The sequence below is a fragment of the Kryptolebias marmoratus genome, linkage group LG18 (assembly GCF_001649575.2).
Source record: "Kryptolebias marmoratus isolate JLee-2015 linkage group LG18, ASM164957v2, whole genome shotgun sequence".
NCBI lineage: Eukaryota > Metazoa > Chordata > Actinopteri > Cyprinodontiformes > Rivulidae > Kryptolebias > Kryptolebias marmoratus.
This window is the reverse complement of record NC_051447.1, coordinates 11,912,092-11,927,607: the sequence shown is the minus strand read 5'-3', so window position 1 is coordinate 11,927,607 and position 15,516 is coordinate 11,912,092. Positions and strand designations below refer to the sequence as shown.

The window sequence follows — 15,516 nt, the reverse complement described above, 5'->3', positions numbered from 1 at the left end:
AACAGTAAAAACAAGGTAAAGACCTATTTTTCTTGTTTAAAGCTCACAAAAGAGGACTATGAAGACAGAAAGTCCTTTTTTTGTCATTCAGCAAAATGTTGTTGTGATAACACACAGGCTTTGTAGTTAAATATTGGCAATGCTTGATGTAATTAACATAAAACTAATGTGCAGAGAGTCAAACTGGGAAAATAAAGTCCTGAATAATATCATATAAAAAAAAATTCAACAACATTTCAGCATTGTTTTGTTTTTTTATTTCTTCTGATGAGTTGGTGAATGCTGAACACAATTATACGAGGAACACAAAGTCGCACAAATGCAAAGAAACAGAGGTGTACTGTATGTGTATTTGTCCACACCATGGTGCAAGGAGCAAGGAAACAATAAATTATGGAGAACATATTAGGACTGACTTGTGATAATATGAACACTTCATTTTCTAACTGTTAATGTGAGTGGAGAGTGATCTAAGGGACCCGTGGCAGAAATTGCTGGTTTTCTTGAGGTGGTTCTGGTTAACACTTGGCCAAGCTCAAGCTGTTGGTCCACTGCTAAATCTCCAAAACATCAGACAGCATCACTGTTACTTTACCATGACCACAGGAGAGATAGACAAAGGGGAAAACAAGGTAGGAAAGGATGTAGGAACTGAGGAAATAAGGTGTCTTGTTCTCTCTTCTTGTTGTGTTCAGTGCCTCTTGTCTGGATTGGTTCTCCAAAGGGTTCTGAAGGTGCGTGTCTTGGTGCTGACTCATTCTTCCACTTTAGCGTGTCAGTCCGTCAATCAACAACCCCTCTCAATATACTCTGCATTGCTCCTTCGCTCTCTTTCTTATCCTTATCCCCCGGTCCTCAACTTGTTCTGCAGAGAAATCAAAACAGAAAATGCCTCAGAGAAGGAAAGGCAAAAAAATAGATCAAAACAGACAAACAGAAAAGAAAGATATTAGTTCACACATGAAAGAAGACACAAAGAGAGGAAGGCTTGAGAGTACAAGAAAAGAGAAGAGGATGAAGTGAGTTCAAGAAGCAGAGAAGGGACCCAAGGGCACTGGATTCCATATTAGTGATAAGTGCAACCACAAATCCCCAGCACTCCCTGTCAATAACCATTTGAACCAGCCTACTGCAGCAGATGCGACAAGAAAAGCACCTAAGAGAAAGATGAGCGAAGGGGGGGAAAAAGGAAACAGGAGACATAAAAAAGAGAATAACATGGATAAAAGGTAAGAAACAAAAAATACCCTTTTCCTCAGTGACCAACGTAAAAACAGCATTTTCAGATCTCTCTAAAAGAATCTGAGTTTATTTTCCACACTAGTGATCCATCCATAAAACAAATATTAGAAGGAAGAAATGCTCCGAGCATATCAACTACACTGTGAAAGGCAAGACAAAAAAAAAGCAGAATTTAAGAAAAACGTCTGGAAGACGGTTCTAGTTACAACACATTACAAGGGATCTTTAAAACACAAGAGGAACTAAATTCAATTCCTGTGTAGCTGAAAATACTTGGGGAAAAAGTGCTTAGGGACTGCATCAGAAAACTGTAGATAAAACCACGCAATAAGAATGTCTGGAGACTGCTTTTATGTATTTATTTAAATACGTAACTTGCTGGATTAGCTTTTATACTCATCAGTATAACCATTAGCATCTATAAAATTAAAGCAAAAACGAGCTGAGTAAATATCATCTGCATAATTGTGGAAATATTAAGCTATGGAATGCAATACTGAACTACTGAAAAAAACAAAAACAACTATGTATAATGATTAGGCTGGAGCAGTTTGTCATTCCAGTGCTTGCAAATATAACACTGTCTGAAACCTCAAACAGGAATCTGGCTCAGCCTTTTGAGAGTGACAGGGAGACGGACGGGTCAGCCTTAAAAAATAAAGCGGAGAAGGAAAAGATAGGGAGCAAAAGGCAGTCATGCAGCAAGAATATGGAATGAGGCGGCAAGCAGTGGATAGAGAGATCAGCCTCAGTGATAAACTCCTATTCACTGAGAGAGAAGAAGAAGGGAGAGGAGACTTTATCTGTCCTCTGACCGCCTCTTTTTCCCCGTTTGCTATCAGACCTGTTAAGAGCCGAATGCATTAGAAATGTGACTTGGGATGGAGGGATGTTGGATGGAGGGAGAGAAGTAAGTATGGTGGCGGGGTGAGGAGAGCACAAAAGAGAGCAAAAATGGGTCTAAATGTTATCACTGACTGCTGTGATAAGAAGGCTAATTATCAGTGACAAAGGCCAGGCAGCTGACAACGCTTCTGTCTTGGCTGACGCCAGTTGAGGGGTCGGCATTGTAAGACTGAGATTTTGGGGCCTGTGTTCTTATTCTCAGTGAGATGGCATCCTAAACATTCCTATCTATACCCATGTGCAGGTTTTCGTCAAATCTTTGAAGGACAAGGAAAAAGATGGAGAAGAGAAAGCTCTTTGAGCCAGGATATCTTTTGTCTTTGACTGAGAGGGCAAGAGGCGACTGTTAGAGGTCACCTTTGGATCTGCTGACCTCCACAGCCAAAAGTCATGTCCTTTTGGCATTTGTTCTTGAAGCGGCTTCCTGCTTGGCGCCGATAAAGCTGCATAAACATCCTAATCATGTAGCTGCATCAGCTCAGATCAAACCTACTTCATTGCTTTCCCCCCTTTTCTGTTTGCTGTGTAATTCTGCACATTATTCCTTTAACACCTTATCACAGAACTGTCTTTTTTGCACCTAATGACTTTAAAAGCAAGTCTTAAGACAGATAAGCACAGATGAACAGGAGTGCGCTGTGATTGCTGCCGGCTGATAAACACAAGCGGATTACCATACCGTCTCAGGCCCGCTTCCAAACAATTTAAAAGATCATAACAGCTTCCAGAATGTGAATATACCCTTGCTGAATCTTGACGAGGGTACAGGTAAGCTTTTTTTAAACGCGCCCACAAACACACAAATGCACACATCCACGGGATGAATAAAACATTGTGCAATTTACATGATGTATAGCTCAAAAATCTGCCTGCATCTGACTTTTAGATCTAATACTAATACCCACGAGAGTGACCGGGAAACGCAAAACTCAGTTTTCCCCATTTCCGGGAAAACAATGCAATTGCAAAAAAATCTAATAGAAAAGCTCCATGAATGCAAATTGAGTCTTTTTGGGGGGGCAACGGATGTTACATATTGCGATGTGAGAGAAGGGAAATCAAGTTAATATCAACCTGAGTGACATTACTATAAGCGTACTGTTTTGACTGTGGGAGATGGAGGGTGAAAAAACATTTGCACTCGGTAATGAACAGAGAAAGCACAGAGAGGACGATGATGTCCAACCAGTAGTCGCTGCTCTCTTGGACTTATTACATTAAAAAACACACAGAAACAGTCAGGGGAACGCCTGTGTCAGCAGGTATTATGGAAATAGACTGTAAGGTTCAAACTGGCTATTTAAAGGGAGCTTTATTCAGGCACCAGTAACCTGCTGGAAATTATATTCTGCAGTCTAAAAGCAACCAGCAGAGATGTGTGTTGTAAATAGATGCTGGTGTGTATGCATGCATAGCGTGTAAACAATATAATTCATTTAGACAATAAAAAAAATGAACAATCTGGTGTACCTTTCACACATTTTCTATGAGCCTAGTGACATTTGCTGCAGCTATCAGACATATAAAGCTACTTTTTCAATACTCACTAATTTCACTCCACAGAAATCTACCAGATTAGGAACTTACACACTGCCTGTCCAGGAAGGTGCATGCACATGCTTGTCATTCTTTTGAAGGGGAAAAAGATGGTTATTTGGAATTGTTTCGAAAAATTTAAGTGAAATTGCAACCTTTTTTTCATGTTCATTTGCTTCCATTTTGGCAACATTTACAAAAAGCTGCAAATTTATTGATTTAAACCTGCAGAATATGTACTTTACACTGATCTTCTAGAATCTCAATATCCTGATCAGCCACAACATAAACACACAGGTAAATACAGTGAGTCACAGCAGTTTGGTTTCAATCTGAATGTATTCACAGTTTGAACCAAACCTGGCAAAATAAAAAGAAAATATTGACATTTCAGTCTTCTGTTGTTGTGCATTATAGACAGATTCATCAAAATGACCATTTCTCTACACACAATCACAGAAGACAAAGCTATAAAATAAATATAGAATTGAAAAAAAAAATTATAACAAAAGACGGGGTTAATCCTCAACTCTCAACTCAAAAACTCCCCACCCCTCCAAAGTAGGGCTCTTTTTTGGAATATTTTAATTTTTTTTTAAATCCAACTGTTTTAAGTTCAATTTTAAATTACGTGCATGAACATGATTGAATGAAAACACTAATACCAATCATCTCAAATATAAATCCTCAGTCTTGGCATTCCTTGTATACACAGCTTTCATACCTTGCAGCACAAACTGCTCAGGTAGGGTTTGATAAAAAAGGGCTTAAACCAGCTTCCAAACTCCCCAGATCCCAATCCAATTGAGCATCCTTGAGATGCACTGGAACAAGATCCATCCTCACAGGCACCACCCCTATCCCTCAGGACCCTAAGAATCTCCTGCCAATGTGCCAAACACAACAGAACACCTCAAGAAGTCCTGTTGGGTCAGAGCTTGTCTGGCACACGAACCTATATTGTATTAGGCAGATGGTTTTTACTGTTGTGGCTGATTAGTGTAAATTACAGCTTTAGTTACGTCCCTCTAGCAGTCAGATAATCTGTAATACAGCCATGTCATAAATAATCCTTACCCATATAATATCATGGTTTTTCAATCAGCTATAGTAAAGCAGCTACATAATTTCCGCAGCACTTACATGGAATATACAGAAGTAACAAATGAAATAAAGGAGATTTTAAAACAAATAATTCAGTTAAAAAAAAAAAAACACCACATACCTGTTTGGCGTTGTTAACACACTGCAGGTAAAGAGCTGCTATGTTGGAGCAATTTAGAGTTTTTCCAACGTTCCCTTTGTAGCATGCTAGGATCTGGCCCTGAAGGTCTGCACACACAGGATACACCTCATACCTCCTGCAGGGGTGAGAAAGAGAAACCAACGGGAGTGAAAAGGGAAAATACAGTGCTTTACAGGAGGGGGAGATCGGGGGAATAGAAGGAAAGGTTGGATTGCGTTAAAAAAGGAAAACAAAAGATGTAAAATGAAACATAAAGCTAAGCTGTGAGGAATTTTGATAACATCCATGTGAGGCATAAAACCTGAGAATAATGTTAGCCGAACCATAAACGTCCAGTTTTATCTCAAGAGAGGTCATATAGTTAGAGCCTGAGCAGCACTGTAGACAACAGTGTATGCCCCCCTGCTTTTATTATTATTCCAGCCTGAAAGACCCGAGGCAAGAATCAACAATACTGTATCTGCTGAAAGGAAGGTCAAAGGTTTACAACCTGCTGTATGCACCACAGCATATCACAGGAGAGACCAGAAGGTTTCCAAAAAAACTACAATAAGTTCTTTCCCTGAATAAGTGAGATCCATCCATGACATGGGACTGCAGAACAGAGGGTTTCAAAGAGTCAAGACAAGCCTTGACTCTTTGAAATAAAATGAAAACCTAATGAGAGTAAAACTACTATCAACATAAATATACCCTGCTTGTAAATTAGCATCTCCTCTCATCATTATTAAGTTTGTAAAACGGTCTTACATGAGACAATCCATTATTCAACAGGATGAATCTAATAATTGGTCAGAGCTTCTTGGGTGCCAACTATTTACAAACTCCGCAACTATCATTTAAGATTGCTTTACATGGAAAATCCCATCTTTTGGTATCCATATGAACATTGTAGAATGCTAATAGGTCTGTTCATTAGGGGATAGATACAAAACTAAGCTTTAGTGTGTTTAAATGATATTTTCTGGCTAAATGTATGAAAGAGTAGGATGCTTTATCCAGTCCTGGCAGCGGGATGTCCCACCAGCACTGGTGTCTTGCACAGCATTAACTGCTTTTGTCTGTCTCTTCACACACCCCATAAAAATCCATAATGACTACGCATGCACATGCCTATTGGCCTATTATGCTAATGGTGGTGTCATCGTTTTGCTCACATCAGTGCTCAGGACTCAGCATCTGCCTCACTAAACACGCCTTGCATGGGTGTGAAAGGCGATGGGATTTTGCCTGCCAGCAACTCTGGACATCTCCAAGGAATATGGGGCGGTGAAGCCAGGCCCCCGTAGTCAGAATCAGATGTTTGATTTGCATCCTGGAGAGAGAAATTACCCCCTGTTGGATACAAAGTGGGGGATTGGATGCATGGGTCATTACTCAGGGTGCAATGCAGCAGGAAGCTGTTGCAATGGAGATGAGTACATATGTGCATCACCACATGGTCTTATTGGTTTGCAGTGCTGCAAAAAATCTTTACAGTTCTCATCAGTGCAACTTATTGACAAACCATCACAATATAAGACATAAAAGAAGAATAATTAACATATATGCTTTATTTGCTACCCTGTCTTGTGGTCTTTGGCTGAGCTGTTCTATGTCACTTCAGTGATATCTTTAGAGTTTAGACATTTTTCCAACAAACTCTGAACAAAAGGTAATTCAAATTTGGTCCGAGAGTGGGTCAATACCTCAAATAATACCCAACATTTACCACTTGCAGTGCAGAGTGGACCATTACACTGCTGGGAGCGGGAAACGTTTTGCATTTGTGGATCTATCAGTGTGAGATTCAGTCATTTGCTAGAACACATGACAAGGCCATTGCTCTGCGTCAGGGTGCTGAACGATGACGGCAGTGCTGGCAGAAATCGCTGCCATTCTATTCCTATGGATCCCTGCGCTCATTTATTACACCGCCTATGGGCATCTACGGGGAGGAGAGGAGGCACAAACGCTCACTAATTACTTTCTTAAGCGTTCACGTTAATGCCAGGTGCACCCTGCTGATAGAAACCACAGTGTTTATCACCAGTAATGGCTCCAAAGAGAGGAAAAAAAAGGGAGCGAGAGGGGTAGGCACACAGAGGGAAATGAAGGTGGACAAAAGTGAAGAGCATTTCTTGATGAAGAACTAAACAGTGGTACTTCTATTTATGCTTAATCTCTGGTTCTCTCTCAGGGAAAAGGGCTGAGAACGTGGCTGAGTTAATCATAGGGACAATAACACTGTCACACACACTGTGGCGGAATGCTGCATGCTCTATCATCTGTCATTAAGATTAACATTAAGTTCCTGCTGCCATCCGCACACAGCCGCTACAGAATGACTATAACCTCCCCTCCCTCCTCCTCAGTTTCACATTAAGTGCCCTCATGTCATTTATTATAGTATGACTGCTGTGGTATTAAACGGCAGAGGGAGAACATGCAAAAACAGCAGATGTGTCGCATTATGAAAACACCATAAAATATACAAGAATATTCCCTTACTTTTACCTTCACCTTTTATTCTTATCTTGCTCAGCATAAAAAAATCCTAAAATATAGCACAGTAACTTTTGCAAAATTTACTTTAACTCGTTTTAGAAGTATAAACTTGAATAGCCCCCAGGTAAACTAGTATTTCAATCCCCCAAATAAAGGCAAAGATTATATTTTGAATGCTGAAAACACAGAGAGATATTGTTTTTTTGAAGTCTGATGCCACTAAACTGATTCTGGAACTGTAGGAATTATAAGGTTTCATTATAAATATAGTTTAAAACAGCTATGAATCATCCAGTTCCCATGTAACCTGAGCAGAAAGACATTCATAAACAAGGACACCGTTTCAAATTCCCAAAGCAAAAATCTTGTTTTAATTGTGTTTATATGATGTTAGAGAAATGATGGCCAGAGGCATGTTGACAGTTTTGCCTCCCTGTGTTGCTCTTGCTGTATAAATTCTGTTTTTGTTAGAGTTAATTAATTTGTTTAACTCACAGAGGATGAATGGATGTTTATAAGAATCACACCTTTTAGTTTTAAGATCACGTATCTGCAGCTCAACAAATGGTAAACAGTTAGATAAAATCGTACTCGCCTGCCGATAAGCAGACGTTTCAAAACTGTCTCAAAGAGGAGAGGTGTGGGCTTTCCCATAAAAATCCCAGTAGTTTTAGACAGATTAAGTTTAAACTTCAAGAGTACCTCCACAAAGTTTAAAAAAAAAAAAAAACTGTAATGGCCTGAGATTTTCCACTTTGGAATCTTTTTTTCCTTTTCTTTTAGAGACAATGCCTGCTTTTAGCATTTCTTTGGGGAGGTGTTTCTCTGTGATCCTTTCAGATGAGCCCTTCTGAGGGTAATCTGCTCTAGATGAAATGGATTTCAACATAAAAACAAATACTCAAAATTTACCCAAAACAGTAAATTTCAATGATAAACCACCTAACATGGCTGCTTTATTTATGGATACTATAAAAAGTGATTACATTACATCTTAAAATGCTACACTAAAGTGTTAAAGTTATACATAGAACCAGTTTTTTGTTTTTACATGTCCCTTATCCTCATACTTTCTTTTGCATTCTCACTTTTAACTACCTGTGTATATATTTGATTTAATTCCATTGAATCTATTTCTATCGCACCATTTCACAGAAAAGTGCCATCTTATACTGTAAAAGATGAAATATTTATAACAATCAGACTCTTCCAACTTAGTCCAGTCAGAATTTATGTATTAGAGATTTTCAAATGTCAGCTGGTAAAAAGTTATCTCAGGAAATTAAGAGATTGAACTGAACCTTCACCTCAATTCAGTCGCCTCATACAATCTCTTATTTATTTCCATCTTCTTTATTACCAGCCAGAAAATCCCCGGTGCTTCCTGGTATATTTAATAAAACTCCATGTGGTGGGAGACACTGAAACAAATAGAGACATCCAGCCGTATACAGTTGGTTATTATTTGCACTCTGTGAGTTTAAGTGTGTGCACTGCCCCCCTTTACCCCCCGAGACAGTAAATCTAAACAGTCATATAGGGGTTTCGACTCAGTGCCATCAGTAGCGGTAAAGGTCTCCATAACAACTTCTCATCCAACCCAACCCCCAACCGTCAACACAAAAAACACACAAACTCCCTGCAGCTTCGATCCACCGATAGAGGCAAGAGTGAAAGGGAGGACTGAGGTTGCTTCAGATATCTACATTACAGTTTCGCAGCTGTGCGACATAAACCACAGACGAAGGAGAGAGTCAAAGAAGACGGTAAAAGAATAACAGTGAAGAGCAAGGATGCCCTGTAAGAGAAACAGAAATGTTTAAGATATGCTGGACAAAAAAGAATATATATATATATATATATATATATATATATATATATATATATATATATATATGTATGTATATTTGTTAAGGGGAAAGATTAGTAAAAGAGAACTGAAGGAAAACAGTAAGAAAGACCTAAATCTTTTGCATTAAATATATCATTTAATGCAGTCCCTTCTTTCAAGCCTCCTGCTGCACAAGTCAGCACATTTCCATGGAGGAGACATATCCTAATGGGTATATGTCTAATGCTACACACTTTCAAAAACATATTGACTATGAGCTGGGGGCGTACTAAGATTGATTTTTTGGATTTTCATACAATCTGCATGCGTTATTGCATTAAAAAGTGTGCATGGAACAGTACCGGTCCATTTTTCAAACCAACATACATTGACCATGACTACCATCTGCTGTAACATCAGACAATACAATGGCATTCATAGATCTCCGTTACTGATGCAGCACGCTTCAATAGCTGAACAAAGTGTGAGACAAGTGTGCGAACGGGCACTTTCATTTGTCATAATTTTAGATGCATCACAACTGTGAAGATAGGCAGGGACAGGGCGCAGAGACATGCAGGATTCAAGACAAATGCAGAGACACTAAAGGAGATGAGGTCCACTCCACTGAACATATTACAAAGACACAGGGCAAAGAACCTCTAGTTATAGTAAGTAATGACCCTTTTTGAGACAGAATGCTACACGCACAGCATTTTTAGGCCTGGCCTGCACTGGTTGAGTGAGTCACGAAGCACAAAGCATAAAAGTGGAAGTTTTCAAAACTCAGAACATATAATTTTGCCACTGTCAGTCAGGGAGCTCCCAATCTGTCTCAGTGTATTTATTGCCAGGGAGGAAGATGCAACTGTCCCTTGCTGAAAAAAAAAAACATGTGCAAGCTATGCTCTGCAAAAGAGAAGGAGACCTTGAATGAGACAATCAGCAAAAATGTGTTGCATTGCAGCTCTGTGAAACAGAAAGGATCACTGCAAAGTTGTGTCATACTATTTGGGGAATTTGGGAGCACAAAAGCACTTTTCCTCCCGTATAAATATCTCATGTCTAGAGGCTGCAAAGGTATTCTTCACGGCTTGCTATGGTCAAAGTTGAACAGAATTGGCAAACTTTTACTGGAGCCCGAGTTATTGGAAATAATTTGTTTTAGAGCGCAGCACAGATATTGTTGCAATCTTTCTGAAAGAACCATAATAGTAAGAGAAAACCACTGCTGAAACTAGCACAGATTCATACACTATTTCACTTAAAAAACCCTTTGTTATGACAAATATGTACATTCTGGGTATAAAAAAAGCAAGCAAAAAAAAAAAGCAAGAATAAAATCAACAAAAAATATGCTTAGACTGGTTCAGCACATAAGAAGGTAAATGTTGTGCAGTATTTGCCCAAGTCCAGACTTTGGAGTCTTTCCACGTCACTGAGCTAGCACTGAAACATCTGTGTCTTCCTTTGAAAAAAATGTTTAATGGTGGTGGAGGGGAATGGCAGGAGAACAAATGATTAATTAACCAGGGCCATGGGAGGAGCTAACAACTTGTCAAGCTGTTCACAAGTGTGAACAAAAGTATTTTCGGCAGACAGTAAGCAGAGAGAAAAATAAAAGAAAACATTGATGATATGCATAAACTTGTGTAGTCATTTCTTTTAACTATTTGAAAGAGCTTTTCTAATGATGAACTGGGAATAAATGGTCCCTGAACCTGACAGGTTATTTTTGTCTGATTGTGGGAAGTTTATAAATTTTTAAGATTTCTCCTAAACTAGCAGAAGCCATTTCTTCTTTTCTAACTTGATATCTAAAAAGAAAGTACAAAACAAAGAAAACTTGTGTGATTTAGTCAGTTACTCATGAAACAAATCATGCCTAATTTTCTGACCCAAACACCAATCAGATCCAGAAGCAACAAATGCTGCAGCTCCATCGATGGTATGGATTACGATCACCCACCGCAGATTGTGTTTCCAGTCACCATGTTGTCTATTTATCATCATTTGGGTTCTTTCTGGGGTTAATAGGGTTAAGGGGTGGGTGCCGGTTCCCCCTTAAAAAGCCTTCACGTTGTCTCTAGTTAAGGCAGGCGTCAATAATAAGACAAGTAAATAAATACAAATGATCCAGTTAAGGAGAAAAATGACACACGTTTCACTCATGCTGCTTTTTAAAAGCGGACCTGAGTGACCTCCCGCAGTGAAATCCATCAGCGTGGATATGAGATTGAGGAAAGAGGAAAGGACACAGAGAGAGACAGATAAAAAAAAAAAAAAAAGCGTGAGGGATAAAAAGATTGCCAAAGATTGAGGAGAGTGAGGGTGGGAGACGAGAGCAGACAATAACGAACAAGGGGTGAGCAAAAGAGATTTGAATTAAGACAGAAAACACTGTTCCTATACTAAAGTGAGCACTGAGGGAGACAAAGAAGGATGAGTGGATAACGGGGGGAAAAAAAAAAAAGTTGAGTGTGCGTCCGCTCTGACCTTCTTTATACATAATTTTACAAGGACGCTGGTCTCTGTCCTCAGGCAGAAAGCAAACTTCAGATATCTCACAAACATAAAATAACAGAAGCCTGTTTAACACTCCGGTTGAGTAGAAATGACAATCCTTAGATGATAAGACACTGCTGGAGATGCAAATTGTATACCTTTATAAGAGTTTTGTGAAAAATCCCATGCCAAAAAATGATCCACACCTTTCCTATAACTAGTAGTAAAGCCTTTATTTGCCATCAAAGCAATCAAACAGCTCTTCAAGTCAATAATTTAGCTGTATGTTGCTTAAAATCATCTTGTTGAAAGGTCTAACACTGGTGGAAGTGAAGAGTTTCTGCAGACGGCCTGATTAATCCTAATGTGGCCCTCTTTTTCAAGACTCTTAACATTCTCTGCGATGGCGAAGAACAGGCTTACCATTGATCACTTAGAAAGGATATTAATAGTTTAAAACACTGCATTTTTTTTTTATAAAATGTAAAATTATAAGGCAGAAGTTCCTAACAATTCTACTGAACATATTCAACAGTATTTTACTGTCATGGCCACACATTTTTTTGAACATATTTGTAAGGGAGGCATTTAAATTAAATTCTAGTTGGGCATTGTCATTTTGAGTCTAACTGTTAATTTTCTTCTTTTTTTGTCAGAGATGCTACATGTTAAAATCAGTTGTGTTTGGTAAATTTGAAGAACACAAAGTATTTTAAAAGAACGTAAATAATAAAAAAAAGGCATGTGGGTAAACTTAATTCATTTATACAAACTAAACATATGATATGTGAAATAAAAGCAAACAATGCAAAGAGAAAAAGTTTGATGCGACTCCTTGACCATTTTTACTGCAGCACAGTCACTAAATTGTGTTTGTGTGCACTGTGTGTCCATGTTTGTGCCCACACAGGTCCCTTGAATTATGTGTGCCTTTCACAGCCAGAATAGCGAAGCTCTTAAGACCAAAAGAGGAGCTTTTAAAGCAGTTATTGACTTCTGTCTCTTCAGCTGACCACCATCCTTGTCCTTGTGCCTAGGTTGCTTAGCTACAGAATTGTGGTTCACCCTCACCTGACAGAAGGGTCAAAACGCTGCTCAGTCTTTCCTACCATCCATTTCCCTACCTCTGCCTGCCACCTGAGCAACACCTCCATGACTCCGACGGAAATACTTTGATATATCTGTTGAATTAACATTTTATAAATCAATAAATTGTTACTTCATTTATTTTGAGACAACATTATTAAACCCTTTAAGAATCAGACTCACTGTCAAGAAAATGGAGAGAATCACTCTGCTCTGGTTTTACCAGAAAAACAGCAAAATGGATTTTGTGGAATATTTCATGGATTTTTTTCCACCGTATTTATCTTCTTCAGTAAAGGTGTAATAGTTCTGCCATTCTGTCTAAATATGCATTAATCTTTTTAATCATAATAATAAGCCTCATTTACATACTCTCTTAATATTACAAATCATTTTACAACTAAAAAAATAGCTTGTCAATTACATCAGAAGTGATAATGTGTTAATAATGTGTTTCACTACAAAAAGGAAGAATGAAAATAATCTGGGAAAAAAGATAGCACAATTTATTTAATGGCATTCTAGGGATCAAAATAGGTCTTCAGAAAAAGAGAAAAGGGGGTTGTTTTTTTCTGAAAGTTAGTAAGTGGCTGAAGTGGATGAGTGGGCTCAACTTTCTCCTACGTAAACACAAAGAAGAAACACGGTCTCATGACTGTGGCAGTTCAGCACGGCAACGTTGTAAAGAAAAACAATAAGCCATTAACATTCAACAAGTTTTTGCTCACTCCTCCTCATTCCACCTTTGTCTGTGTGTGTGAGAGAAGAGATGAAGAGAGGACTGCGACTGCCTGTTATTGTCAACTGGATTAAATTTAAAAAACAGATTTATTCAAAAAAGCTGAAAAAAAAGAAAAAAGGAAAAGCGAGACAGACAGACAGAGGGAGAGAGCGTGTAGCCTAAGGGAGGAGAGAAGTGACAGCGAAGTGACTGAATAAAATGAGATTTTATCTTCTACGGCAGCATGTATAAGAAAAAGCTGAAAATCTTTGGTTTAGACACACAGACGCACATTAGAATTAAACATAAAAGTGTGAAAATGCATCACTTTTTCAGTTCTTTGCACCATGAAAGAGAAAAACTTGCACAAGTCTCAGTTTTGGAGACTTCAAACGAGGAGCGATGTGTTAGAATTATGGTCTAATAGTCTTTAGTATTACACAGCCCTGTCAGGCTCACCCATTCACTCATGTATGATGTTCATGTCCCATCTCAAATCTGCAGGGACCTGGACAAACCAAGACGAGCCACCTTCAACAAAAAGGTTAAAGCCTGCCAAAGGTTAGCCCTGACAGGAAGTTTAGGTCTATGCTGCCTTTCTTCATTCCATCTTTTCTCATAATCACACATCTAACATTTCCATCCATACCCGTCAGCTTCCATTTCCAACTAAACCCCGGCTTCAGCCGATATCTACATGCACACACGTATTCATCCTCACATATACAAAATCACATAAGTGCCCTCTTACGTACATGTAGCATGGTAAAGGTCACACATTCAGAGCTGGACAGCGTGATAATGCCTCTTGCTTTGATAAACAACCAGTGGCAAAAAAGGCAGCATATAAATCAGAGGAGAGAGATAGTCACGTTTCTACAGGCAACTGGGAGCTCTTATCTAAAGTCAGTGTCATGGAGAAAGTAAATAAAGGCTTGTGGAGCTAAGAGTGTGTGTCTAAAATGCATTATCTGTTACATGTTGAACATATTTACGTATATGTCAGAGAAATGTATACCAAATCCATTTTGTTTCTCTCTTTGAGAGCATGTTGATACCTTGTAGGCTTTGATTTATGTGATTTCATACTCTACGGGAATCCATTTATAGCCAAAAAGCTCTGGTTTTGTCTCACCAGCTCCAGAAACATTTCTCAGAAACTTTGGGGCTCATCAAAACACATTTTGGTTAATTCCTGTCTGGCTCTTTTCTGGTTTTCTGCTGGTACGAGAGCACTTCTAGGTCCTCTTCCATGGAACCCATTATGATTCAAGTGACAACCATGGATTTGGGGTTTTTAGCTTTAATGGTTCTAGATACTTAGTGATTCTTTTACTACAATTCACACAGCCCATCTGATAAACCTGGGGCTGCATTTCCTTTTGTGTCCACAATTTGATAATATTGGCAACTGTGGTCACAGGAACATAAAGCTGCTTGGAGATGGTGTTGTTGTTTTTACCTTTAATGTGGATATCTATCATCTCCTTTCTGAGCTCCTCAGACAGCTCTCACCTTTGCTTCCTCTGCTCCATATTGTGTGGTGCACACAACAATACCAAACAACTCAGTTTGCTCCTTTTTAATAGACTGAATGGCTGATGAAAAGCTTAAAGGCACCTGTGATACTAATTAAGGTCAAACACTTCGTTTGAATCAAGACTAATACCGGAATTTATAATCTTTTTAAAGTTGCAAACAAATAAGTTCATTCTATTTTAGTATATCTTTGTAAAATAAACAAAAAAACAATTCTTTTCAAAATTTATTTCAACTCTGTCACATTAAAGACATGCAGTCACTTTATACAGGTGCTGGTCATAAAATTAGAATATCATGAAAAAGTAGATTGATTTCAGTAATTCCATTTAAAAAGTGAAACTTGTATATTATATTCATACATTACATACAAACTCATATATTTCAAATGTTTATTTCGTTTAATTTTGATGATTA

General features: G+C 38.5%; 1 protein-coding gene across 4 annotated transcripts in view; it reads right to left on the bottom strand.

Moving 5' to 3' along the window:
• Positions 1-234: 234 nt before the first annotated feature.
• The window catches only part of chchd3a (coiled-coil-helix-coiled-coil-helix domain containing 3a), a 63,658-nt gene continuing 48,376 nt past the window's right edge, over positions 235-15,516 (bottom strand). For all 4 annotated transcript variants that reach the window (XM_025005684.2, XM_025005683.2, XM_037981292.1 and 1 more), the window contains 2 exons: positions 4,910-5,045; positions 235-865 (listed from right to left, as the gene is read on the bottom strand). In XM_025005684.2, the coding sequence (XP_024861452.1) occupies positions 842-865; positions 4,910-5,045 (160 nt within the window). In that variant the 3' untranslated portion in view covers positions 235-841. The remainder of the gene's footprint in view (positions 866-4,909; positions 5,046-15,516) is intronic.